The 25,572-nt window shown below is 50.9% G+C and overlaps 9 protein-coding genes across 9 annotated transcripts; 5 read left to right on the top strand and 4 right to left on the bottom strand.

The window, feature by feature from the left end:
* Positions 1 to 1,111: 1,111 nt before the first annotated feature.
* Positions 1,112 to 3,222, bottom strand: BO85DRAFT_453587 (uncharacterized protein). Its single transcript, XM_025661086.1, has 3 exons — positions 2,409 to 3,222; positions 1,782 to 2,292; positions 1,112 to 1,719 (listed from the first exon to the last, which is right to left on the bottom strand). The coding sequence occupies exons 1-3, from the start codon at positions 2,824 to 2,826 to the stop codon at positions 1,497 to 1,499; spliced, it is 1,152 nt and encodes a 383-aa protein (XP_025510853.1). The 5' UTR covers positions 2,827 to 3,222; the 3' UTR covers positions 1,112 to 1,496.
* Positions 3,223 to 4,355: 1,133 nt separating this feature from the next.
* lap1 (putative aminopeptidase) lies at positions 4,356 to 6,325 on the top strand. Its single transcript, XM_025654274.1, has 3 exons — positions 4,356 to 4,772; positions 4,846 to 5,592; positions 5,652 to 6,325. The coding sequence occupies exons 1-3, from the start codon at positions 4,578 to 4,580 to the stop codon at positions 5,883 to 5,885; spliced, it is 1,176 nt and encodes a 391-aa protein (XP_025510854.1). The 5' UTR covers positions 4,356 to 4,577; the 3' UTR covers positions 5,886 to 6,325.
* Positions 6,326 to 7,928, top strand: BO85DRAFT_168949 (inositol monophosphatase family protein). The gene has a single exon (XM_025654275.1). The coding sequence runs from the start codon at positions 6,765 to 6,767 to the stop codon at positions 7,821 to 7,823; it is 1,059 nt and encodes a 352-aa protein (XP_025510855.1). The 5' UTR covers positions 6,326 to 6,764; the 3' UTR covers positions 7,824 to 7,928.
* Positions 7,929 to 8,800: 872 nt separating this feature from the next.
* Positions 8,801 to 9,924, top strand: BO85DRAFT_492603 (DUF1774 domain-containing protein; the record flags this gene model as incomplete). The annotated part of the gene is made up of 4 exons (XM_025663785.1): positions 8,801 to 8,810; positions 8,895 to 9,105; positions 9,202 to 9,641; positions 9,704 to 9,924. The coding sequence occupies 4 exons, from the start codon at positions 8,801 to 8,803 to the stop codon at positions 9,922 to 9,924; spliced, it is 882 nt and encodes a 293-aa protein (XP_025510856.1).
* A 1,500-nt stretch (positions 9,925 to 11,424) lies between these two features.
* Positions 11,425 to 11,845, top strand: BO85DRAFT_382942 (uncharacterized protein; the record flags this gene model as incomplete). The annotated part of the gene is made up of 2 exons (XM_025656488.1): positions 11,425 to 11,663; positions 11,710 to 11,845. 2 exons carry the CDS (start codon positions 11,425 to 11,427, stop codon positions 11,843 to 11,845), a joined length of 375 nt encoding a protein of 124 aa, XP_025510857.1.
* Positions 11,846 to 11,952: 107 nt separating this feature from the next.
* BO85DRAFT_382704 (chitin synthase B) lies at positions 11,953 to 15,153 on the top strand (the record flags this gene model as incomplete). Its single annotated transcript, XM_025656478.1, has 4 exons — positions 11,953 to 13,729; positions 13,781 to 13,965; positions 14,026 to 14,192; positions 14,250 to 15,153. 4 exons carry the CDS (start codon positions 11,953 to 11,955, stop codon positions 15,151 to 15,153), a joined length of 3,033 nt encoding a protein of 1,010 aa, XP_025510858.1.
* Positions 15,154 to 15,428: 275 nt separating this feature from the next.
* Positions 15,429 to 17,427, bottom strand: BO85DRAFT_382733 (fatty-acid amide hydrolase; the record flags this gene model as incomplete). The annotated part of the gene is made up of 7 exons (XM_025656480.1): positions 15,429 to 15,995; positions 16,056 to 16,179; positions 16,233 to 16,654; positions 16,715 to 16,814; positions 16,871 to 16,944; positions 16,998 to 17,096; positions 17,152 to 17,427. The coding sequence occupies 7 exons, from the start codon at positions 17,425 to 17,427 to the stop codon at positions 15,429 to 15,431; spliced, it is 1,662 nt and encodes a 553-aa protein (XP_025510859.1).
* Positions 17,428 to 18,210: 783 nt separating this feature from the next.
* BO85DRAFT_492607 (putative di-, tri-valent inorganic cation transporter) lies at positions 18,211 to 22,527 on the bottom strand (the record flags this gene model as incomplete). Its single annotated transcript, XM_025663786.1, has 10 exons — positions 18,211 to 18,522; positions 18,581 to 18,660; positions 18,710 to 18,938; positions 18,992 to 19,101; positions 19,153 to 19,233; positions 19,282 to 19,429; positions 19,482 to 19,526; positions 20,404 to 21,786; positions 21,844 to 22,269; positions 22,336 to 22,527. 10 exons carry the CDS (start codon positions 22,525 to 22,527, stop codon positions 18,211 to 18,213), a joined length of 3,006 nt encoding a protein of 1,001 aa, XP_025510860.1.
* Positions 22,528 to 23,216: 689 nt separating this feature from the next.
* Positions 23,217 to 25,166, bottom strand: BO85DRAFT_524028 (AFG1 family ATPase; the record flags this gene model as incomplete). The annotated part of the gene is made up of 4 exons (XM_025665393.1): positions 23,217 to 23,570; positions 23,654 to 24,170; positions 24,229 to 24,673; positions 24,806 to 25,166. 4 exons carry the CDS (start codon positions 25,164 to 25,166, stop codon positions 23,217 to 23,219), a joined length of 1,677 nt encoding a protein of 558 aa, XP_025510861.1.
* Between the last annotated feature and the right edge of the window lie 406 nt (positions 25,167 to 25,572).

Genomic DNA, 25,572 nt, shown 5'->3' on the forward strand with positions numbered 1-25,572 from the left:
CCGGACCGACCTAAAACCGGTATCGTAGATCAACATGTAAGCTGACGGCTGACGGTGGTACAGGATTCCAACAATGCCACTGGCACCGACACTGACTTGTGCAATTGGCTTTCTGCCTTGGTCGATCTCATCAATCCATGAATCAGCACAGGTATGTCAAAGGCAGGAAAAGATGGAGAAGAAGGAGGGGGCTATCTTACTACTATTGACTTGGCTGGTACATACCAATACGTCACAGTCACACCTGGAGACATCATCATCATCAACATAACATGCCTGCCTGATGAGAATGAATATACTGGGTGCTTTCTACTTCAGTAGTTGCACTAACGATTGACATCATGTTTAATAGCATACGTGCCATTGTCTACTATTCCATAATCTTCCATGCCCTTTCTTAAATGAATCCAACCTACATCATGAAACAGATAAGATATGTAAACACGTATACTATCAGGCTTCAGGCACCATTTAGCACCATGCATACCACATAAGTAGTAATAGGAACTTGGAAAAGGGACGCGAGTCTCCATCAATGTCCAAGGCTAACTTAACTGGTGTCATCATCAGTCCAATTGAAATTGTAATTAAATTGAGTCTACATATTTATATACAACTAAATATACTACCACCACAACCCAACCTAATCGTTATGATAGATACGTCCCGCTAATTGACTACGCTTGTATTCTCCATAGTAGCAGCTAGAGACTAGTAGTTAGTACAATAGTAAGTATATCAATTGCTCACCGGAGCCCCCATAAGTAGTACTAGAGCATACCTAATTGCCTTCTTATACACTGATATTAATATAGTACAATAAGGCCAGTGAGTTGAAAACGAAAGGATAATTATCTTTACTTCACCACATTCAATGCCATTGAAGGGAAACTTCACCTTCACAATATTGAGTATTTCGTACCTCGCTATCCCTCTCAGGTCCACTAAGGGTTCATCCAAGACTAGATCCCGATCCATATGGTAGGTGGGGATCCCACCCATATATCTTGCAAATTTACTGCAAACTTCCGAGATATGTGCCCATATTAAGTTCTCCTTGGACGGTCTTCCGAGACAGAATTGGAGAATCGGGAGGGGGGGGGGGGGGGGGCTACGATTCTGTAGGTAGGTAATGGCATAGGAGAGATTGATCATAGATAAGAGATCTTCTTTTGTCTTACAGTGGATAGAATAATGTGTTGAAGATGATCGCGTCATGAAGATACTTACTCTACAAATCCCATGCGGGTCGCCACCTTCCCTATGTGCCCAAATCAATTGTAGGTCTTGGTCTATCCTACCTTATATACAGGATCTATATCCCCGCAGGCAGTATGTAGACATCCCACCGACGCCAATATTACAAGAGATAACTATTTAGAATCAGTCCCGAAACATACCCTTGAATCAAAACGCATCGAAGCTCTGGATAAAATGCAAAGTTGTGAAAGTTGATTTGAATTGGTCAGAAGTCCATGGACATTCTGAGCAACGGCTCACACCTGCGTCCAGAGCGGTTGAGGCAGTTCGTCGCCGAGCTGAATCATCGCTTCCTGACGGCATGCCTTCGACCCGGCCGGTGGGGATACGGGTCCTGCTCGACTGCCTGGGGCTGGCGGATAGAAGCCAACGTAAGCCTCGCGGCGGGCAGGTTCCCCGACGGTGACAGACCAAGTGTGCAAGCCGTAATACGACGCGATGGAATGGACGAGCCAGCGACTGAAGGTGAGAACATACGGTAAGCATGGATCGACGCTCTGGATAAGAAATTCTACACTTACCCGAATCCAGCTGCCCGGTCGTCGACCAGACTCTCAAACACCATCTTCTGCCCATCATGCTCATGATGAGCACTCATTGCCTCACGCATCTTTTGCAGTCTTGCTCTTCTCTGGGACGAGTCATGCATCAGGCCGTTTCGACCCACAAACACGATCTCGTCTTCGGATTCACTGTCGGATGACTGTGGGGCATCTGCCAGACCCTCCTGCTTCAGCAAACCTTGCTTCTCGTTCCATCGCTGGATGAATTGTCTGATGTCTTCTTCAATATCCTGAAGTATACCACGTGCGGCACGTGCATGCTTTAGTCGCTGTCGCAGCTCCTTAGGAACACGATGCTTCTCAGTCCGGGTCTCCATCTGCTGGGATGACCTATGGTCCAGATGCGCATAGTGGTTGTCCCAGAGAGGCGCAAGGTAGTAAGGCATAGGGTCGTGACGAGTGTGGGTGGCCTGGATATCCCAATCCTTGGAGGAAGGTGGCTCAGCCCACGGATTATTCAGAAGACGATCTTTGCAAGAAGCATATCCTGTCAGCATCTATCGAGGGCAAAGACGAAGGCATGCCCGGCCTAGGAGAAGCGCGGAAGCCCAGCCAGTGGCGTGATTCCGATATGTCAAGACATACCATTCTCCCAACGCTGTCTGCGACGACTACCATCCTTTCCCTTCAACAAGGCTTCGCGCCTCTTGAGGCTATCACGGCGAAGCGGCTCGCGGCGCCGGAAGCTCACCGACGCCACCTGGGTCTCCTTGGTTGGCTGGGCTAGGACCTTGACCTTAGGCGCGGAAGGGCTTCCCACTGTCGGTACTGGGTCATCTAGGGGAATTGATAGCGAGACTGTGGTGCCGCGCACGCTTGCGCGCGTAGGAGTGGACTGGGAAAAGACCACATTCGAATCGGTGATCGGTACTGACTCCGAGAGAGTCAGACTCTCCAAGGATGCAGCTGCCTGTTCAGTCCAAGCGGAGATGGCGCGAGCCTGCTGTGGCGAGAGAGATCCTCTCGGATTCGTTTCAGATGGGAAATTCGGATGAATGGCCATGGTGAGAGCGCAGCGCGGTTCGGACGGTTGTCGATAACGGATAGGCCTATGGGACAGGAGAAGCGGGATGGATGGACGGGGGTGGTTAAGCACAGAAAACGTGTCGCAGCCTGAGGCGAGGGTATCAAGTAGTACTCCAGGAAGAGACCACTAAGGCAGTGACTTCTGGAGAAGACCGACAAGAATCGGGGGAGGCGGGGGGGGGAGGACGAAGGGAAGCCCTGCTCTCAGATAAGAGGAGATAACCGCCGCCTCCAGTCCGGTCGCGTTCGGCGGTCGAGCCCAGTCGGTACAATACGGTAAGCGCTGAGAATTCCGGCCTCGGATCCACCAGTTGACTCCTACTGGGGCACGAGAATCTTCAATGGCTGGTCATTGGATGCCCTTGACGCTTACCCTAGCCCTACCTGCCTGAATGGGATCTGAGACAGGAACCTTCTGTGAGTCATCGTGACTGCTAGTGGCGCCCTGATTCGCGAGCCGTGTGCTTCACGCGACAGGCGTCTATCCGCATCACCCGCGGCGGTGATGTAACAACCCTTGAACCTTGGAAATGGGACCCTCGGATTGTCATCTTATCATTCAGATATCCCTCACCCAGGTTTGTGTATACACTTTATGACAAGGCGATGTGGAGCGCCTCAGTAAATCGCTCTCTACAGCAGCAACGTGCGAAAGACCCTAACAATGCACCCGTATAATGGCTTTCGGACACGCGCCCCCCTCATTAGACTCATGGCTTTATCGGCGAACAATATGTGGGTTCGTTTGGCAACCTTTTTTGTTTGATCAGATCGAATATTGAGCAGGAATGAGTAGCCCCAGATAACTGGGAACCTATTCAACGTCGTTGTATATTCCTTGTGGTTTATCAATGCTTGTAAGATAGAGAGCAACCCATCAGAAGGGGCTTGGTGCCTCAGGCTCCGTACCTACCCCACGATTCGCGGCAGCCAGCAATGATCCGGGCTCAGGCACACAGACTCGTGAGGTCGCACAACGGGACCTACATTAGCATGGCAGGCTACAAGAGTCGGCTTATGTGACCAGAGCAGTGTCTGCCATGATATTGTCTCAGAGCGCATGCTAAGGACCCTTTTCTCCCTGGAGAGGATAGGTAGTTGCAACGGAGTATAGTGCAAGTGCTCCAGGCTGGATGGTAAACGGACCCGCTGCCAGGGGCGGCTAGTCTGCCTTGATTTCGGTCCAGGAACCATTTCCAATAAGAGTCAACGGCTAAAAGTCAAGTCAGACCAGCTATCAATAGTGCGGGATAGCAGAGAGTCGGATCGGGGTCTCACAGGCATCCTTGGCGGCCGAGGAGTGATGAGTTGTGCGACCAGCGCGTGTTCCTTATTTAAGCCGCGCGCGCACCTCTGACGCAACGGTCTCAAAGGGGGGTTCTCAGCTCTTAGGTTGCATGTTCGGCTGCATCCAATTCGACCTCCCCGTGTCTGTCTAGCATCATCCCGAATCTTTTGTCGGAGCAGTCCTCCGGTCAAGTTAATATTGCAAAGCAGTTCTCCTTCTTCTGCTACCAGCTCAGTCCTCGGCCTTCTGTGACCCTTGGAGCCTTATCAATTGCCGACAGGTATTCGGGCGGGTCAGCCTTGGACAGCTCATTGAAAGTGCAGAGGTTCATCAGCAGCAACTGTACTATTTGATTTCCTATCATCATTATTGATCATCATCTTATATCCTTATTTTCTCTCTCCATCAATCTATTGAGCTGGTAGCTTATCGTAGACAACATGAAGCTCTCAATAGCTCTCGCACTCGGTGCAACGGCTTCGACGGGGGTGTTGGCAGCCGTGGTACCGCAGCAAGAACCGCTGATAACCCCTCAAGATCCCCCCACTCATCACCATCAGGAGAAGTTCTTGATCGAGCTGGCTCCCTATCAGACAAGATGGGTTACTGAGGAAGAGAAGTGGGACCTGAAGCTGGTATAGCAACATGCCCCGTTTCGTTATTGTCACGGTAGCACATCTTACTAATATCTCGTTGGATGCTCCTTAGGATGGCGTGAACTTCATCGATATTACTGAAGAGCGAAACACAGGGTTCTACCCGACATTGCACGCCGGTAGCTATGTTCACTATCCGTCCACGATGAAGCATGCAGAGAAGGTGGTCCCCCTTCTGCGGGGTCTCTCCAAGGATAACATGGAGCAAAATCTCAACAAGTTCACATCCTTTCATACTCGCTACTATAGGTCGTCCACTGGTATTGAGTCTGCAAAGTGGCTATATAGTAGAGTTTCCGATGTCATTGAGCAGTCGGGTGCAGCGAAGTACGGCGCGACTGTGGAGCAGTTTGCTCACTCATGGGGCCAATTCAGTATCATTGCTCGCATCCCAGGCCAGACCAACAAAACTGTCGTCCTGGGTGCCCATCAGGACAGCATCAACTTGTTTCTCCCCTCTATCCTAGCTGCACCTGGTGCCGATGATGACGGAAGTGGAACTGTGACTATCCTCGAAGCTTTGCGTGGTCTGCTGCAGTCAGACGCCATTGTTCAGGGCAACGCTTCCAACACTATCGAATTCCACTGGTACTCGGCAGAGGAAGGTGGCATGCTTGGTTCGCAGGCCATTTTCTCTCAATACAAGAGGGATAAGCGAGATATCAAGGCGATGCTTCAACAGGATATGACCGGCTATACTCAGGGAGCTCTGGACGCCGGTCGTCAAGAAGCCATCGGGATTATGGTCGACTACGTTGATGAGGGACTGACACAATTCCTCAAAGATGTCACCACTGAGGTAAATTCTGTCCCGCTTCTCTTCTGTTGAAAACATATGACTAACGATTCCTGTTAAAGTATTGTGGTATCGGCTACATCGAAACCAGATGTGGCTACGCCTGCTCGGACCACACATCCGCAAGCAAATATGGCTATCCCGCAGCTATGGCGACGGAGTCCGAAATGGAGAATAGCAACAAGAGGATCCACACGACTGATGACAGCATCCGGTATCTAAGCTTCGATCATATGCTGGAGCATGCGAGGTTGACCCTTGGCTTCGCTTACGAGCTGGCTTTTGCTCCATTCTAATGTCCTTCATGATTTTACGTTATTACGGGACCGAGCAGATGAGTATGGCTAAGTAGTGAGGCTCATATGTTCAGGTTCCTGATGTCGGATTTAATTGTGGCATTGAATGAGGTTACAGAGCAAACCAATTCACCATTCTGTAATGGAATAGATGTCTGAAGTCAAGTGTCTGCAAGGGACCCTACCTATATATTACAGATTAATTGGATTGGTTTTGTTGATCCGAGAATAAGCCTGCGACTGGGCTTTCTATTATTAACATCCTACTTTGTACCAGCAATAGGCTCATACATTCACTCCGAACAAACGAAATACGCGGTGACTCTTATGGGTGGCGTGATGATAGTCTGCAGAATGGCCCGATAAGATAAACGAAGGAGATCCGACCATACTCGATTAAGTCACACTAGCCTGAAACAGAAAGACGGTCACTCCGCCGGGGCGATCACTTCCACTGGCTTCATGTTCGAGTCATTCCTGCTTTTGTTTCCTCCTTGTTACCACTACTTTTGCCCCTTCAGAACAGATCCTGACACCAGGAATTTCGCTCTTTAGACCATCTAATTTTCACATATCTTTGCTTTGACTGAATTGGCAAAACTTCGCCTGTCGCTCCTATCTATCGCCTACGTCACCAGCGGTGCCCCTCCAAGGAAGACCCCACCATCAGACCTTGGATCCGATAATAGTCGGTGTGTGATCTCGGAAGACGTTGCAACATCTTCTCTGAGCCTCCGAGTATCGTTGATTTTGAGACGACTGAAAAGAACGCTTAATTGAGGCGAACTGCATCCCAGAGATCTCAGCGTAAAGGATCCTGGCTAAATAACCATTTGAAAACTCAAATTCTTATCGAGTGGTACGGTACATACGGCTACCATGGGATCCACCAACCCCTACGCAAAGGAACTCCAGATCGCCTGTCTCACAGTCCAGAGAGCCACGCTCCTGACGAAAAAGCTATTGGAAGCTGTGGACAAGGGGTCTTTCGACAAGAATGACGCCACCCCAGTGACAATTGCTGATTTTGCTGCACAGGCATTGATCATCGCTGCCATTCACCGTGCATTCCCCGATGATGAGTTTGTCGGCGAAGAGAGCTCAGATGCTCTTCGATCCGATCCTGCTCTCCTTGACAGGACTTGGGAGCTGGTCTCCTCTACGCGCCTGTTAGACGAGGAAAGCGATGCGCTACTCTACGCCCCGAGCAGCAAGGAGGAAATGCTTGATTTGATTGACCTCGGTGCTCAAGGCAACTGTAGCAAGCAGAGCCGTGCCTGGGTTTTGGACCCCGTTGACGGCACAGCAACCTTCATTCAGGGTCAGCAGTACGCTGTTTGTCTGTCACTGGTGGAAAACGGCTACCAGAAGGTTGGCGTTTTGGGCTGTCCGAATATGAACCTGGAGACGGGTCGCCTACATGAAAACATCGTTGACCGAGATGGCTATGGCCATCAGGTATTCGCTGTTGCCGGACAAGGCGCATTTATTCGGCAAATGGGAACGGGAGCTCTCCTCCCCTCGCGCAAGATCGAGCCAAAGGCGCAGATTACGGATCCTAAAGATATCGATTTTGTGGATTGCGTGTCAGCAACATCATCCGACAGGAACATGCATGCCCGCCTTGCATCGCATTTAGGTGCACCTTGGCCGGCCTCAACAGATCTCTGGGCCGCGCAGCTGCGATACATCGCCATCGCAGTTGGGGGCTGTAATGTCATGATAAAGATTCCGCGTAACCCTTCTTATCGGTCGAAAATTTGGGATCATTCAGGCGGCATGTTGATTGCCGAAGAACTTGGCTGTACAGTTAGCGATCTGGCGGGTAATCCAGTCGACTGCAGCTTGGGCAGAACCCTGTCTGGTTGCTACGGGATGATCGTTGCACCTTCGTCCATCCACAGCCGGCTCGTGGAGGCAGTGAAACAAATCATGTAAGACAAACGGTTAATCCGGGGTCTGGGTTGGCGGATGAGCTGTCTCAACAGTCCCCGCTTACGGTTTTTGCTTTTTATTCGGAGCCACTAGTTTTATTGCACCACCTAGTGTTTGATGAAAGAGAAAGGCTACGGACTAGTAAGCCCTCGCTCTGCAGCTCCCAAGTGGATTGACAGGACGGTTCGTGCATGAGGGCCAGGATTACTTCATATGCTGCCACAAGACAAACTACACACCCAGCCGTATTTGCGCGGAGATGCATTTGAAAAGGGTACTCTTGCTGCACTTTGTCTGATCACTGGCGGAAGAGACCCTCGGCTGCATGCGCCAACAGGACCGTGCACTGATCGACAACGTGGGGACGGCGATCAATGGCATGAGAGGACTATTTAATGACGAGATGGCGATGACGGAAGGAGGACAGGAGCATGCAGTGCCTCTATAATGCGTTTTGTTTGCATGTGTACCACTGTTAGCGTTTTATCACGTCTTTGGATGTTGGATAGAGAGCGATACCTTCTAGGATGATGTCATAGATACTAGTCGTCACCTCATTGTGCTGAACCAGGGAAGAGGCCCCCACATACCGTAGTTAGACCAGCTTCAAGCAATGAGCTAAGCAAAGAAGAACATCTGAGAGACGAGTAATACTACCCAACACGACATCCGGAAGCACGGCAGTCCCGTGATGGCTGGGAGACTGGCCAGTGAGAGACGCGAAAGGCTGTCAGGAGATCAGGCAATGCGGGGGAGCTGCCGTCTTCCTTCCAATGACATCCTCCAGTCTCCTTCAACTAAAGTACTTCTTCTGCTTCTTGCTTCGTCGCTGCAAGTCCTTCACCTCTGCTGCGCTACGCAATATAACCGGATGTCCATCCCCTCCCCCCCGGTCGGGATCAGAGTTCGCTCTTCTTGATTCTAGGTCTCCTTCGCCCATTACCCTAACCATCCCTACCTCTTAATCCATAGCAGTCGCTATGTCGACCTGTGAGTTCCTCCCCCTTGATTCCCAAGACACTCTCACCTGCGACACACCGTTTTTCATCAGTCACTGACTGGGAAATGTTCTAGATAATCCATTCGCTAGGCGAGAGTCGCACGACCGGTTCTCACTTGGAACCTATCGCGTCCTCGTTCCCTTGTCGTGGCTACTCGTCGTGGTCGTCGGCATCTACTACTCCTCTCATGCCCCCGATGTCAAGCACGGCCATACTATCTGGAAGCAAGCCAACAAGCACATTACTCCGTTTAGCTTGAGCACGGTTATTTCTGGTGTCTACTGGTAACTATTCCTGGCTTTCTTCATATGGCTGTTTTAATAATCGAGCTACCTACTCTGCCTATGACTGCCACCCTATTCTTACGACCTGCTATTTAGGATCATAACACTCCTTTCTCAAATCGGCTTTGTCTACCATCTTTTCTCCAACGACGCGGTGACGGCCACCGCCGCCGCCAATGTAGGGTCACACTTCATCCTGAACAACCTGTTCATCTTTGCCTGGATTCTTCTATGGACTCGCAATTATTTCTGGGGATCAGAGATTATCCTGATCGCGCACTTCCTGAACCAAAAGACGACCTACTGGCGGCATCGTACACTGCCACCTCTGGCGCATTTTGCCGCCGTCGCAGCGCCTTATGCCTGGACTCTGATCACGCTCTTCTGGAACGGAGCCGTTGCCGTGAACAGCAACAGCCTGCCAGCGAGGATCGTTGCTAATGTGTTCATCTGGGTGCTATTCGCATTGGGTTCCACACACATCCTGTCTACCCAGGATGACATTCTGGGTTACAGCCTGAGTCTCTTGACGCTGGGTATGTATCAGCACAAGGTTTTCTGAGAGAAGTGCCGTCGCAGCGCTAACACAACTCTGCAGCATTGGCCGTCAAGCAGTTCGGCGTCAAGATCATCTCCCTGCAGTGGATCTTTGCCATTGTTATCTTTGCCGTCTTCTTCGCCGAGTCTCTCTATATCTCCTTGACGAAGTACTCTGGGCGCAACATCTTCTTCCGTAGGGCTGGACAGCCGGCGCCGGTGACCGATCGCGAGAGGGAGCCGTTGCTCAACGATTCGACCCAGCCAGCCCAAACTGCCTAAGTGTGAAGTGACCAAACGCCATCTTACGCGCTTGTCAGAAAGTAGGGTGACTTTGAGAACACAGGATGCCACTGAATAGTGAGTCAGTGGATCTGATTTCAAGGTCTCTTTTCGGGTCTTAGTGGGGGGTTTGTCCATCCAAAATTTATTTTGTGCTCTGATAGTACTGCAACTAATTTACTGCTGTAAGACTGGAGGAGTTATTTTGTTTTATTTAATTACGGAAAGTCGACGGATGGATTATAACATTGTTAGTGTCATATGGCGACGATGGATTGTGAATTCGATGAAGACATTGTTGTTGTCGTTGGGAAATTGATTGTTTACTCTGATCATCAGCATGATATATTTGGTATCATGATCAAACTACTAGTACAAGTGAGCCACAGTCAATAAATACATCGTATCGGGGTACGCGAAAGGTGGTATGGGCTGGACTGTTGTTTACGATCGAGTTCTCCACAGCAGATGGGGTTATATATCGCTGCTAATTGTAAATCTGCACTAAACATGGACTGTGATCAAAGGATTATATTGTGTCCCAAGACCGTGCAGCGCTCCTTGAACCCGCACGGACCGCAAATAAAGCCAAGCTCCACGGTTCGGTACTTACTAGTAGGGTAATGCAGTTGGCGAGGGGGTGATGAGTGGTGGTGGTGCCTGAGGAAGCGGGCGGGATCTCAGCCGTGGAAACCACACGAGGAAATGGCCAGAAAGTGGAAGTAAGGACCAGAACTGAATATCCGGAACATCGCCAGGAACCAGACACCCACAAATGACAACCAGAGCCAATGACCATTCAAACTGGGAGTCCTCATCTCTCCTAGCACGATCACTCGATCCATGCGATGTCTCTCAGCTGCAAGGATGGTCGCCCCGCTCGCTCCTCCAAAGCTTCCGTTGCCCTGGTGATATCCACGCTCTCCAGGCGCTGCTGTTCGTCAGCGCAGTCTGATTACGACGGCAGTTTAGGCGCCCGTATCCAAGGTGATTTTCTTAAGAAGTGCCTGGGGCGGAACTGATCGGATCTGTTTGACTTTATCAACCTGCCATCATTCACTATTTGAACGCTCTGTGTGTGCGTTTGTGGTGTGGATCACAACCTTTGTTTATAAGGAAGCTCGACTTTCGCATCCGAGGTTCTACTCGACTTCTTCAAACCGTTATCCAATCGCTTGGTTGCCCCGATACATTCCTCCTGATCTCTGACATACTTTGGTTTGTTTACTGGTACTACCAGACAACCAACTGCCCCCCCTGTGGATAGTAAGTGGCATTCCCCATCACCCCGGATCCTGAATTGTCTGGACGATGCAAATGTGCTAACCGTGGAACCCAGTACCTTTAGGAATCCATAGGCCACTACTATCTACGTCCCTGGATTTGAGGTCATCGTAACCGCTAGGGCCGTAACCACACAGATACCTGAGAAATCGTTTTGTTCCACCACTACGTTTGATCATCGGATACTATGCGCGATTGAGTTACGAGCAGATAAACATGAACAACTCGTCGCGGATGTATGTGCCGGCGCATAACCAGGAAGAGGAGCCGCCGGCATATGATACGTACGGAGACCCATACTACACCGAACATGATTCTCCTCCGGCAGCATCCCGTGCGCATGGAGCTACTATGCGATTGCTGCCCACCAGCACAATTGTAGAAAGTGATTTGAGTGCCGACACGGGAGTTAGCTCAGAGTACCACTATGGGGATCCTTTTGTCGATGACGGAGAGTAAGTAGTAGCCTTTCTTTTTTCCGTTCCCCTAAATCACACTAAGCTATGGCTTCTGGCATTCCGATGACCTTGTTTGGTATCTGCCCTCCGGCGTGGAGCTCCATACCATCTCTCCCGTTGTTGACATGGTCAATGCTGTTAAAACCGCTGTCTGGGGAAAGCTCAAGTCTGGTGACTGAGAAATACTCAATCAGTTTGCATGCCGTGATTTTCCTGGCCAACACTGTCTCCGCTTTTTTGCGTATATCTGGGATGTCTATGGACATCCGGCACAACTACTTCCAATATGATATACGAAATGATGGTTATGAAGCGGGCTGCTAACTCGCGTGCTCAAAACAACCGCAGAAGTGAACGCCAGCGATACTATCCCTATGAGCCAACCGAGTCTCCTTCCCGGCCTGTATCGAGTCTGGGAAACGTACCAACCATTCCCCCGCCGGCAGCATCAACGGTAGATGTCCCACACTATACCTCTCGTCCGGGCTCTCCCACACGGCCTTGGTCGCCTAACCGTGTCGGGAACTGGGCTAGACCTCCAGCTCCCCCTTCGGTCGCAAGCTCGCAATATGAACGTGCAGATCTGAATGGTAGTCCACGACCAGGCACTCCCAGTTCAAGATATGGGGGAAGCCCTCGCCGTCCGTTGCCCCCAGCACCACTTTTCTCCGCCCCTGGTGGACACGATGCAAACATCCCGATTAATGACGCGGGCGACGATGATGTCTTCGGTGGAGGTGGGCGAACAATCGACCCTAGAGCCGACAATCGAGCCAGCATGCAGTCTTTTATGAGCGAGTCTACGATTATTACAGATGAGAAGGATGCCATGTCGAAAGTTGACTTGGACGATGAAATGGAAGAAACAGATGAGATGGTTGACCCGAACATACATTATGGTCCAGCCCCAGAGAAGCAGAGCCGTCGAGGTGTTCGCGAGGCTCAGATGTCCACCAAGGAAGTCCAGCTGATCAACGGTGAACTGATCTTGGAGTGCAAGATCCCAACTATTTTGCACTCTTTTTTGCCTCGTCGTGATGACCGAGAATTCACCCATATGCGGTACACTGCAGTGACCTGTGACCCCGACGACTTCACGCAGCGAGGCTACAAGCTGCGCCAACAGATTGGCACCACTATGCGTGAGACCGAGCTGTTGATTTGTATCACGATGTACAACGAGGATGAGATTGGCTTCACTCGGACTATGCATGGCGTGATGCAGAATATTACCCATCTCTGCTCGCGATCCAAGTCCCGTACTTGGGGTAAGGATGGTTGGAAGAAGATTGTGGTCTGCATCATTGCCGACGGTCGTAAGAAGGTGCATCCGCGGACCCTCAATGCTTTGGCGGCTTTGGGTGTGTACCAGGAAGGTATCGCCAAGAACGTCGTCAACCAGAAGCAGGTCAACGCACACGTCTACGAATACACGACGCAAGTGTCGCTCGATCCCGACCTAAAGTTCAAGGGTGCTGAGAAGGGCATCATGCCGTGCCAGGTGCTCTTCTGTTTGAAAGAACACAACAAAAAGAAATTGAACTCGCACCGCTGGTTCTTCAACGCTTTTGGCCGAGCACTACAGCCGAACATTTGCATCCTGCTCGATGTGGGTACCAAGCCTGCGCCTACCGCACTCTACCACCTCTGGAAAGCGTTCGACCAGAATTCGAACGTCGCTGGAGCGGCTGGTGAAATTAAGGCCGGTAAAGGCAAGGGTATGCTCGGTCTTTTGAACCCTCTGGTTGCCAGTCAAAACTTCGAGTACAAGATGTCCAACATTTTGGACAAGCCGCTGGAATCTGTCTTCGGATATATTACTGTGCTTCCCGGAGCTCTCAGTGCATATCGGTTCTTCGCATTGCAGAACGACGCGGAGGGTAATGGCCCTCTGAATCAGTACTTTAAGGGAGAAACACTACATGGACAAGATGCAGATGTGTTCACTGCCAACATGTACCTGGCAGAAGATCGTATTCTCTGCTGGGAGTTGGTTGCCAAGAGGGAAGAGCGCTGGGTTTTGAAGTTCGTGAAGAGTGCTGTTGGTGAAACCGACGTGCCAGGTAAGCCATGAAGACGAGCGATTGATGTAAAGCCGCTAACAATTTTGCTAGATTCCATTCCGGAGTTCATCTCACAGAGAAGACGTTGGTTGAACGGTGCCTTCTTCGCGGCCGTGTACTCTATCGTCAATGCCAAGCAACTTTGGAAAACGGACCACTCGCTACCCCGGAAGATTCTCCTCCAGATCGAGGGTGCCTATCAATTCATGCAGTTGATCTTCACGTACTTTGGCTTGGTATGTCTTATAATACCCGGCTGTCCGAGAAAACCTCGCTGACCTTCAACTCACCTTTAGGCAAACTTCTACCTGGTATTCTACTTCATCGCTGGCTCGCTTACCGACGACAAAATCGATCCATTTGGTCACCATATCGGCAAATACATTTTCGTGATTTTGAGATACGCCTGTATTCTGGTCATGTGTCTGCAGTTCATCATTTCAATGGGTAATAGACCGCAAGGGTGAGTAATCCATACCAGGACAGTTCATGGATAGCTAGCTAACCTCAACCCTTGCAGTGCCAAAAAGCTATACTTGTCCGGCATCATCGTTTACTCAATCATCATGTTCTACACGATCTTCTGCACCATGTACCTAGTGGTGATCGAAATTCTAGCGCGAGTGGGCGTTGATACTGATCTCGAAGTGAGCGACGGCCTCTTCGTCAATATCGTCATGTCCCTCTTGTCAACAGTGGGCTTATACTTCTATGCCTCCTTCCTCTACCTCGACCCCTGGCACATGTTCACCTCCTCAGCAGCCTACTTCATCATGTTACCCAGCTATATTTGCACCCTTCAAGTTTACGCCTTCTGCAACACGCACGATGTCTCCTGGGGAACAAAAGGTGACAACGTCCTGAACATGGATCTGGGAGCGGCGCGCGTTATCAACGGCACCACAGTCCAAATCGAAATGCCTTCCGAACAACTTGACATCGACAGCGGCTACGACGCCGCGCTCCGCAACCTCCGCGACCGCGTCGAAGTCCCCGAAACCCCCATCACCGAGAGCCAAATGCAAGAAGACTACTACCGCGCCGTCCGCACATACATGGTTTCTATCTGGATGGTAGCCAACGTCGTTCTGGCCATGGCCATCTCCGAAGTCTACGGTCCCGACGCCGGCGGTACGAACGTCTACCTCGCCATCATCCTGTGGTCCGTGGTAGTGTTGGCCCTTATCCGTGTTATTGGATCCACTACGTATGCGATCTTGCTTGTCGTACAGAAGATCGTCGAGGGCAAGACCAAATTCGATGCAGGCAATTTGGCCAATATGAGCCATGTTTCTGGCTCGAGCGGTGGAAGGAGTAGTACTGCGCTTAAGTATGGTGGCGGAGTCAGTTTCAAGGACAAATTTGCTGAGGCAAAATGGTCTGCGAAGAGAGTGGCGGGTAAGGCTATGTTTTGGAGGAAGTGATGATCTTTTTTTATCTCTCGGTATACCCCTCTATATTCTATCTCATCGATTCCAGATCTGGCTTCCTTGCTGGTGATGAGATAGATTTGTTTGGTTTTCTTTTTCTCATTTCCTTACGACCTTATTGATGATGGATGATTGGGATTTTCATGTATGTATTTATGTTTCGTTATGATTGATGGATATAATGGATTGTAAATGATCGATCAAATTTATGAATGATATCGGATTTCATTTCAATTTATGTGTGTCTCTCTCACTCAGCGTAGCTTAGCTCAGAGCCTAGATCTAGTAGTAGTGCTCCGCTCTGCTCCTCCCTTCAAGATCCCATCAACCAAAGCACCAGCAGCCAGAGTCTCTTCATCCTTGAAATGCTTTCCCACCAACTGCAACGCAATAGGCGCACCTTCGTACCGTTCCGGACCGGTATACTTACTCCATTCGCGCTGATCAACTTCGTCTCGAGGCTTATACGTCTTATGCTCGCTGGTCAATTGATCCAGCTGTGCATCCACGCTCAGGCCGGATGGGAATACCACGGCCGGCTGGTCGAGAATGTTCCACACCGCGGTGTAGTTCCAGTAGTGGGATTCACCGAGAACGGAGGCGACGCCCGCGTATACGGGACAGAGGATGAAGTCCACGCCTCTGGATTTCATCAACGCGTGGTATTCGTCTCTGTATACGTCGCGCTGGACATTGAGGGTCCAGGATTCGGCCATAGTTAGGGGTGTGGGACTGCTGTAGTCGAAGGCCCAGGCTGTTAAGGGGAGGATTGGTTCGCCTGTTTGGGCGATGAGTTTGCGCTGGCTGAGGGCTCCGTCGGGGAAGTACATTGCCGACTGGGGGTGGGGGTTGTGGTTAGTTTTGGTATGTTGGATGGGGGTTGGGGTGTGACGTACGATGATGTCCCAGCCGTGCTTGTGCTTATATGGTTCCCAATCGATGACTTTGATGCCGGCGGCTAGGAGCTTGGATTTGGCGTGGTTGAGGGCCCGGGTTATCGGGGGGTGAGGGCGGACGACGCTGGTGTTTGTTAGGGTACTTGTATGCGTTGGTGTGGCTGCTGGCTGGCTTACCCATCATCCCACATGATGGCTACGGTCATGTTTTTGGTGGGTTTGGCTCTTTTCCATGGGACTGGAACTAGAGACGTCTCGACATCCCATGGCTCTTGGTCGATGATGGCTTGCTGGAAGATGTCCATGTCTTCCACGCTCTGGCTGGCGAGAGGTCCGATTACGCCGCGGATGGATTCGTGGCCTTCCTTGGGTGCTTTTGCACCTGATAATGGGTTGCGAAGGGCTGTTGGGCGGAAGCCATAGGAGCCACAGAATGCAGCGGGGCATCGGATTGAGCCTCCAATGTCTGTGCCGATACCTAGGGGAGCGCATTTGAAGCCGGTCGAAGCGCCTTCACCACCTGAGGAACCACCGGCACTGAGCGTGCGGTTGTAAGGGTTTAGCGTCGTTCCGGTGAGGTTGTTGCTGCAACAGAGGTGCTTTATGTGTTGATTAGCTATGCAATGTTCTTTTTTGGCAAGGTAGGAATGTAGCTGTACCATGAGAGATTGTGGCTGGTTGGTCCGTACGTGGAAGACGGCACCTGCCTTTTCGAGGCATTGTAGTATGAGGGAGTCTTCTGTTGCAATGTCGTCCACCCTGGTGCTGTCAGTTTCTGGATTTGATACTGAATCTGAAGAATAACGGAGCCATACCAGGCTACATAGCCGGCATTACATGTATGGCCCTTGACTCCAACATGCTCCTTCACGCTTATCGGGACACCGTGCTGCGAGTTATTAGTTTATGGATTGTACGGTACCGCTGATAAGGATGTCCCACCAAAGGCCCAACTAGCCTTCCGGTTCGCCTGTAATACTCATCTAGTTCCTTGGCTCGACCGATTGCTCGGTCGGTTAGGAACTCTGTAGCGAAGTTAAGCTGACAACAAGTATTAGTTGCACAGAAACCTGAACAAGATATAGTTAAGCATTACCAGTTGATGGCCCAATACGGCTCGCTTGAGGAAAGCCACGACCACCTCCTCTGCCGTGAGCTTCCCAGCCCCCATGTTCTGCACTAGGGTAGCGGCAGACATGTCGGTTATACTGAGCTCTCTCGCCGAGAGAAGGCCGCTTTTGCGGGGAAAGTCCTCCACATTTTTCAGGTCGGCCGAGGGTAGCTTATGTGCGGGGAGGAGCCATTGTTTGGGGATTGACTGTTGGAGAATGTCCTTGGCCTTTTGTGCCTGGAGCTCCCACGAGAGTGACATAGTGTAAGATGTTTGCGGGCACTAGGTTCAGAATTGGGTGATAGAGGAGATGTGACCGGCATGGGAAAGGTGGGGAGTGTGCACAGTTTAAAACCGGCAGACAAAAGCACTAATGGTTTCCATGACAAGGCAAATGAGGAGTTGGGGACGAGTCTACATCTCGGAATCGGAATGCAGTCCAATCACGATCAATAGCCCGTATGCATCCAGCTGCGCTGCAGCTCCTAGCTCCAGGGAGGAGATACGCCTCGGGTGGAGATCCTCTTATCTATCTGGTCGCGAGCACTTGCCTATCAAGGGCCATGGCGTCTATCGGCAATTAGCAAATGAACGCTGAATGGAGCTCTTGTGCCGACCTTGCCTATCTGGAGTTATTACACTATTAATCATTGGTAGTCAGTACCGGGGGAGATCTGCTAGGAATCACAGGTGGGCACACAAGCACAGCCGAAGGTTTAAACGACCCAGGCGGAATATGTTCCGCATACTAATTAGTTGGGGGCGAGAGATGGAGTTCACATCACATCAGTGGAGTGGTACTCGGACCAACAACAAAAAAAAGCGACAGTCATGCGAGTAAATAAGTATGGATGAAGCGGAGGAAGGAGGAGAAGCATTCAGTGATGGGATATTAGCCAACTAACTAGTAACAGCCAAGTCAGATGACCCGGCCTCCCCGTGACATTTGCCATCTTCATCTTTATTTTCATCTCCCTCTTCTCCTCTTTTCATTTGTACTCCATACTTTCTCAATCATCCCTATATCCAAATACTGTATCTCCTCTATCCACAACACGTCAATTCTTCACATAATGTTCCACATATCACCTGACACTTCTCAGACATTTCAATCTGTGAAGCCCGTTCTGTTTCCACTGCCGGCTGTCCGACTGCGATCGTCTCCGGATGGGCCATCTCCGGCTGAATCGTGGTGGAATGGATCCCGTATGCGTGGAAACATTCGTTGATGGTCTTACTCAATTTCAGGAAGCTCGGCACTGAGCAATCGGATACCATAACATGAACCGATGCGAGCGCCTTGTGCTGGTTTAAGCGCCAGATATGTAGCTCGTGGACTGATAGGACACCGGGGATCTGCCAAGTGCGAAATGGTGAGAAGTTACTCGATGAGTATAGTCTCTGTGTGGCCTACCTTCTCTAGATCATGCTTCACATCCTCGACGTCGACTCCATTAGGCGCGCTTTCTAGCAAGATGAGACCGCATCGCCGTACTATCATTGGATTCAGTGTCTATGGATTAAACAACGTCGAAGGACATACCTAGTGGAATTGAAGACAACATTATCATGATGGCTATTCCCATGCTTGTGCCTGGATCCGCATAGAATCGCCCTCCATAGTGAGTGAACCATATGACCAAGGCCGCTGCCATCACCCCAAGGTTATTGGCCGCATCGCCTATAACATGGGTCAAGACCCCTAGCATTCCTAGGTCATGTCCGTGAGAGGTTGTCCGAGCCCCATGCGAAAGGTGTTTATGGTTATCGTGCTACAGAGTAGAGTCAGCCAGCTGAAAGCTCTGTGTTCTGCTCAAGTACTAACGTTCGGGCTTCCTGGTCGTTCCGGTACTGTGATGTCATCCGTCGTCGACACCGGAAGCTCTTCCAGAGCCACAGAACTAGGTTCATGTCCGTGATCATGATGATGATGCTCTGTAAAACAGTTACCGAGGCCGCCTCATTAGCTGTTGAAGCCGGAATTACCATGGAGAAACGTGGCGCTGATAAGGTTCAGGGTCAGTCCGATGGCTCCCATGATGAACATGAGCTTAGGATTCTCAACACCTGTTGCACATTAACCGGATGAGTTTGACAGGAGGACGGAGCACCAACGCTGGAGTGTGATGAATCGCTCAATGGACTGTAGGAAGATGCTAATCCCAAGCGCGAAGAGTAGGACGCCATTGAAGAAGGCGCCCAGCAACTGGGCTCGTTGCCAGCCAAAAGATAGGGCTTTCGGCGATTCGTCTGCTTCTGATACCTGGAGTGAACTCAGTACCTGCTGCACCTTTCTTGACCGTGCTGTGGACTACCTTGAGAGCAACGAGCGCGACAACAAACCCGACCAGGTCGTTCAACTAAATTCATAAGTGACCGCTTTGCAACAATGGGCCACACATACATAATGAAAAGCATCGGCCACCAAAGCAAGGGAATGTGTGTAAAAACCAACTACCGTACGGTCGCGTCAGCCAGGCTTGCAATGAAGCAATCTGCAGAGGGATAGAGGGGAGCCAACCTGAGATCTCAGCCACAAAGAATGCCGAGGAGATGACAACTACCACCGTCAATCGCGTGGCGCGTGATATTTTGAGCACCATGATACCGAACTCCCTCAGATGAGAATGAGACAAAGCCCAGACGACCTTTTGCTGTAGAAGTACTCACGGCCAGGTGTGAGGCTACCGGCTTATTACCCCTTACATTAGAATCGGGCCGGCCTGGAATGCGATGAACTTTACCAACCAGGCTGGTCGAACATGTTGTGAGGGGCCCTTTCTAGGGTGTCTATACCTAGGCAAACATGTTACTCTCAAGTCTCTATGCTGAGGGTGAAGGTCTAGACTGTTGTGCCATCCAGCTCCGACATGCTCACACCATTACCCATGTCACACATCATATGCAGCTGACGTAGCAATCTCGGCATTTTATTCCAATTGTAACTGCTGCTAGAGTTGATTCTCTCAGCTTCTCACTTACTGGGAGTCTACTACAAACCATGTTGTGACAAACATCAGGGACCGCTATTCATTATCTCATAAATACTTGTTGACCGACATTCTACTATGCAGCGATCTCATCCACCAAGCCATCTAACTCTCTCTGCCAGTTCCTGTGCCTTGAGATTTGCCAGATAAACTGGTCGATAAATCCCTTGCTCTCGCTACCAATATTGGACGATACTTGCAATAGCTGCGCAGGTGCGCCATGGGCAGTCACCACTCCATAGCTCACCTTAACCTGACCATCCGAGGCATATTTGACCGCATCTAGGTTGATTTGCTTCCGGATGAAGTCCACTGCTTCGTTTACGCCAGCAATAGGCTTCAAGTGTGCAAAGGACTCAGCAATCCAGTGCTTAGCGATGCCGTTCTTCGCCAGCACATCAACGTGTTTTCCACCGGGTACAAAAGTCGCGTCAAAGAGCGTGGAACGCATTCCTGGGAAGTGGTGATCGGGAATCACCTTCTCCCCTGATCCAGAGGTGACACCCTGGCGCTGGGATCCAATGGTGAATACAAATGCATTTTGCTGCTGCAAAGCGCTCTTCATGTCCCCGTATGAGTTGAGGTCGAAGCCATCCGCTACGAGGATGGCAACTCGACGAGTAGTAATCTGCGCGGTGTCAGAAAGGTAGTCGAACTGGCTCAAGCCTTTCGATGTTTTTCCATCGTTCTCCTTTGGTGCCTTGGTCGGCGTATTGCCTCCGACATTCTTCGCAACAGTCTTAGCCAGCTGGAGGTCAACGACGGCCAGTCGTTCCGAGAGACGCTTATACACAATCTCCTCATCGCAATGGTCCAACTCGAAGGAGAATGCTTTGGAGACATGGAGTTTTTCTATGGGGCTAAGAGAGTTGTAGAACAGTTGAGCCTGGTTGAAATGCTCGCTGAACTTGTCTGACAGTGCACGTGCTTTCACGCCCCGCTGCTTTTCAGGGTAGGTCGCAAATCCCCCATGGGCTGGAGAGGATGGGGGATTCGCATCGAACCTGTTAGGCCAATAGTTCACCTTGCCCTTTGTGATGCGGTGTCTCATCTGACCATCCCGGTTGACCAGACTCATGTACGGACATACGGGACGATTAATTGGCAATTCTTGCCAGTTAGGTCCCAGACGAGAGATCTGCGTATCGAAGTAGGAGAAGTTGCGGCCCACAAGAAGGGGATCGTCCGAGAAATCAATACCGGGCACGATATGGCTTGTGCAGAAAGCCACTTGCTCGGTTTGGGGAAAGTACTCGTCAACATTGCGATTCAGTTCCAGCTGTCCAATGTACTGGATTGGTACAAGTTCCTCCGGCCAGATCTTGGTTGCATCCTGGATATCGAACTCAAAGTCATCCTTCTTCTCCTCTGGAATCACTTGGATGCCGAACTTCCACCTGGGATAGTGGCCTGCCTCAATGGCGTCCATCAGATCCTTCCGATGGAAGTCAGGATCCTGACCTGCGATCTTCAGCGCTTCGTCCCAGACGAGAGAATGAACCCCGAGCTCCGGTGTGAAATGAAACTTGACAAAATGCCTCTGCCCCTTGTCATTCACAAGACAGTAGGTATTGACACCGAAGCCTTGCATCATACGGTACGAACGAGGGATAGCACGATCCGACATGACCTAGCAACAAACCAATCAGCCAGCTGCTCATTCAGCAAGTAAACCAAACAAACCCACCCACTGCTGCATATGAGTCGTTTCCGAATGCATATACTGAAAGTCCCAAAAGTTATTATGCGCACTCTGTCCCTGGGGAATCTCATTATGCGGCTCCGGCTTAACCGAATGAATAACGTCAGGAAACTTAATAGCATCCTGAATAAAGAAGACAGGGATATTATTCCCCACAATATCCCAATTCCCTTCAGCAGTATACATCTTCACAGCGAAGCCCCGGACATCCCGAACAGTATCCGCACTCCCTCGACTACCCTGCACAGTAGAAAACCGCACAAAAACGGGCGTTTCGCGCTCCGTGTCATTCAAGACACCGGCTGAGGAGAGATCAGGAATGGCTTTATGGAGCTTGAAGGTTCCGAAGGCTCCAGCGCCACGGGCATGCACGACTCGTTCAGGGATCCGTTCGTGGTCGAAGCGCATGATCTGCACTGGGTCAGTCGATACTCTAGCAGAGGACTGACTGTGTTATAAGAAAGGGAAGGATCATACCTTCTCCCTCGCAATTGGATCCTCTAGCAACGAAGGACCATTATGCTGCGCATCGACGACGCGAAGCCAATGATCCGGATCCGAGATCTTGATCCCGTAATCGGTGGTCATGGGTTGAACGCCGGATAGTTGGATTGTGTCCCGGGCGAGATCGTCTTGTTTGGTGGTCATGTTGAAGCGTTCGCTGGCCATGGTGAAGGATGTATGTATGTATGTATGTATGTATTTCCAGTTTCTTCACACACTGGTTACAGATACAGTGATGAATAGAAGTAGTTCGCCGGGGGTACCACCTATCTACTAAATACCCTTCCGCCCCATCAACGACCAATATATTTCTAAGCACCTGTAATACTACAGTCGATCAGGGACTTAGTCTGGACCGGAACCATGATGCAACGCTGTCAATGGTCCACAGTTTTGGTGTGAAGAGAAGGAACTCATGATGTCAGTGATGTGCCACTAGAGTCCACTCCCTACATTAACAGTCTCCATCGTGAGAGGAGCCATCGCCTATGCTTTCGGCCAATGGCAATTGAATCATTAAAAAAGTGACAGGAGCACTTCAGCTGAGAGTGGAGAAAACTTAGATTGTCCCTGATAGACAGACTGACTTGTTTGTTGCGTTCCTGGTTGATGACGTCATGGGATGGGGTCTGTCGAGTTGTTGACTAACTGTTGTATACACTAACAACATAACTTATTGATGAGAAATGCAAAGATGTATTCATATCGGCTTTTCAAATCCAAGTGAGTCTATGATCTTTAAATGTATACACGTATGTATAGAAGAAGTATATATATGCAATAAAGCACCCAACAACCATCTAGAAACAACATCTCCCCTCTCTAAAACTCAGGAAAAGGATGATGGTGGAAGATTACATATTATCCTCCGACCAGCGACTCCTCGCCTTCAAATACGCATCATGTTCACTCTTCCCATGATCCGCATCCATTCCCACTCCCAAGCCGCGCTCCACCCACATCTTACTTCCCATTTCAGACAGACGGGACAATGCTCTCGCGAACGCGAACCGCTCCTCATCACCACTGAAGATCGAGGTCGTTTTGAGCGCTTGCATCGACAAGCCTAGATCGTCCATCATCATGCGCATCGCGTCGGAGAGGTCCGCGCCGTCGTCGTTGCTGCCGTCCGTGAGGGTGGATTTGACGTCGTCGGCGGAGAGGAAGAGGTTGGTGAGGGGGACTTCGGTGGTGAGGACTAATTTTGCCTGTTTGATTCATTTCGTTAGTTTTACTGGTATGGGGCGGTTGTTTTAAGGGGGGAAAGGTTTGGTTGGGGAGGCAAACGCACCCTACTCTCATAGACGGCATCGATGAAAGTAATGAACCGTCTAGCCAGATCTCTCTGGGTAAGGTTCATGCCCGGCACATCGGTGATGATGAAGGCTTCGTAGTTCCGGACGAGTTCTAGGTAATCTGCTGCGCCGGTAGCGCTGCCGATGAGCTGCTGGAAACTGAATTTGGCGGCTTTGCCGCTGGCCAAGGGCACATGGATCTTGCGACCCCAGACTTCTTGGGTGGCGGGGTGTGGGGGGTCGTTGATGGGGTCGCCGAGGAAGTCGAACCATTTCTGGGCGTGGTGGTCGGCGTCTGGGCCGAGCGGGTGGTGGTAGACGGCTGCTGGGGGGCGGGGGATCTTGCGGTAGTCGGTGGGAGAGTTGAGGTTGATAACGTCGAGGGCGGTCTTGAGGAGGTTGATGCAGGGAATGAAGGATTCGCGTTGAATGCCGTTCTTGTAGAGGTCGTCGGGGTGACGGTTGGAGGTGGTGACGAGGAGAACGCCGTGGGACATGAGGGATTCGAGGAGTCTGTTGTTTTATTCGTGAGTAATGGTTGTGGTTTGGGTGAGGCTGGTCGGTGTACTACCTTCGGAGAATCATCGCATCTGCGACATCTGTGCACTGGAACTCGTCGAAACACAGCACGCTCGAGCCCTCTGCGATGGAAGCCGCCACGAGAGGCAGCGCATCAAAGTCGTTGCCGTACTTCATCTTGACGACGTGCATGCGCTTGTGCACATCCTGCATGAAGTTGTGGAAGTGGATGCGGGTCTTGGTCTTGATGTTGGGTGGGAGGGTCTCGTAGAACAGGTCCATGAGCATGGTCTTGCCGCATCCTACGTCGCCGTACATGTACAGTCCCTTGGGGAGGGATTCGGGGATTGTAAGTTCCTGCTTTGCGTTGCGATTGAACAGCGAGCCGAAGAACGACTTGGGCTTGGGGTCGAGGGATTCGATGCTTGGCTGGACGACCGGCGGGGGGTTGTAGGATCGCAGTCGTTCGTACAGGTCCTGCAGTTGCTCAATGATTTCTGTTCATTGTAATTCAAGCATGTTAGCGTGTGTAATCGAGATAAGGATATTAATTCAGACTCTCCCTCCTCCCTACGGGAGTGACCTCCGCTCGACCGGAGACAACCAATTTACATGGGAATCCAACATACGTCTTTGATACGGATCATCTCGCAAGCGACCCTGCTGTACACGGGCATCATACTCCACCAGCGGACCACCCTGCATCCCAGCTGCAGCGTCACCCTCCACAGCCTTCCCCTCGGCGGCTGTCGCAAAGCGGCGCGCATACTGGCCCTGCGACAACCTCACATCGACAGTATCACGGACCGGTACCCGGTGAGCCGTCACCGACGGACGATAGCGAGAGTTGTTCGCGCCATGAGCACCCCGTCTATACTCCCTGGCGCCAGGCCGGCGAGTGCCCCGAGGAACGGCACGCAAAAGAGGGCCCCGAGCCCTCAGTGCGCCGGGCAGGTAGTCCGCGCACAATTTCGCCGAGGATCCGCTCATGGACGTTGCGTATAACGAAAACTGTATGGGAAAATGGTGTGTGTCTGATCAAATGTGCGTTGCGACAAAGTCGTGGAGACTTAAACCCGAGGTTGTTCGGTCGGCAAATACTCGGCGAATGAGACGGTCAAGTGCGGCGCCCACGCGGCGAAGAAGCGGGGACAGACAAGTGGACACTGGAGAGGGCAACAGGAATGCACGCGCTGACAAGTATGTACAGGTCGACTCAACTCAACGGGTCGAATGCAAGTATGCAAGTGAGAAAGAAAGTCCTCTGAAGAGCCCCGATATTGACCGGAAGAGCAGAACTCCGCGGCGAAAAGGAACCGAAGCAACAAGAAAAGGCATTCCGATGGTCTGTCATGTGACTCGGAGAGCGGCAACTGATCGGCCCCCAGATTTAGAG

Source organism: Aspergillus piperis (genome assembly GCF_003184755.1).
Source record: "Aspergillus piperis CBS 112811 unplaced genomic scaffold BO85scaffold_27, whole genome shotgun sequence".
NCBI lineage: Eukaryota > Fungi > Ascomycota > Eurotiomycetes > Eurotiales > Aspergillaceae > Aspergillus > Aspergillus piperis.

Excerpts from the sequence above, each read along its gene's own strand:
- BO85DRAFT_453587 (XM_025661086.1), bottom strand. The coding sequence starts at position 2,826 with ATGGCCATTCATCCGAATTTCCCATCTGAAACGAATCCGAGAGGATCT. Across the intron at positions 2,293-2,408 it reads CAGACAGCGTTGGGAGAATG|ATCGTCTTCTGAATAATCCG; the intron begins GTATGTCTTGAC and ends CTTCTTGCAAAG. Across the intron at positions 1,720-1,781 it reads GACCGGGCAGCTGGATTCGG|TCGCTGGCTCGTCCATTCCA; the intron begins GTAAGTGTAGAA and ends TCTCACCTTCAG.
- lap1 (XM_025654274.1), top strand. The coding sequence starts at position 4,578 with ATGAAGCTCTCAATAGCTCTCGCACTCGGTGCAACGGCTTCGACGGGG. Across the intron at positions 4,773-4,845 it reads AGAAGTGGGACCTGAAGCTG|GATGGCGTGAACTTCATCGA; the intron begins GTATAGCAACAT and ends GATGCTCCTTAG. Across the intron at positions 5,593-5,651 it reads TCAAAGATGTCACCACTGAG|TATTGTGGTATCGGCTACAT; the intron begins GTAAATTCTGTC and ends TTCCTGTTAAAG.
- BO85DRAFT_168949 (XM_025654275.1), top strand. The coding sequence starts at position 6,765 with ATGGGATCCACCAACCCCTACGCAAAGGAACTCCAGATCGCCTGTCTC.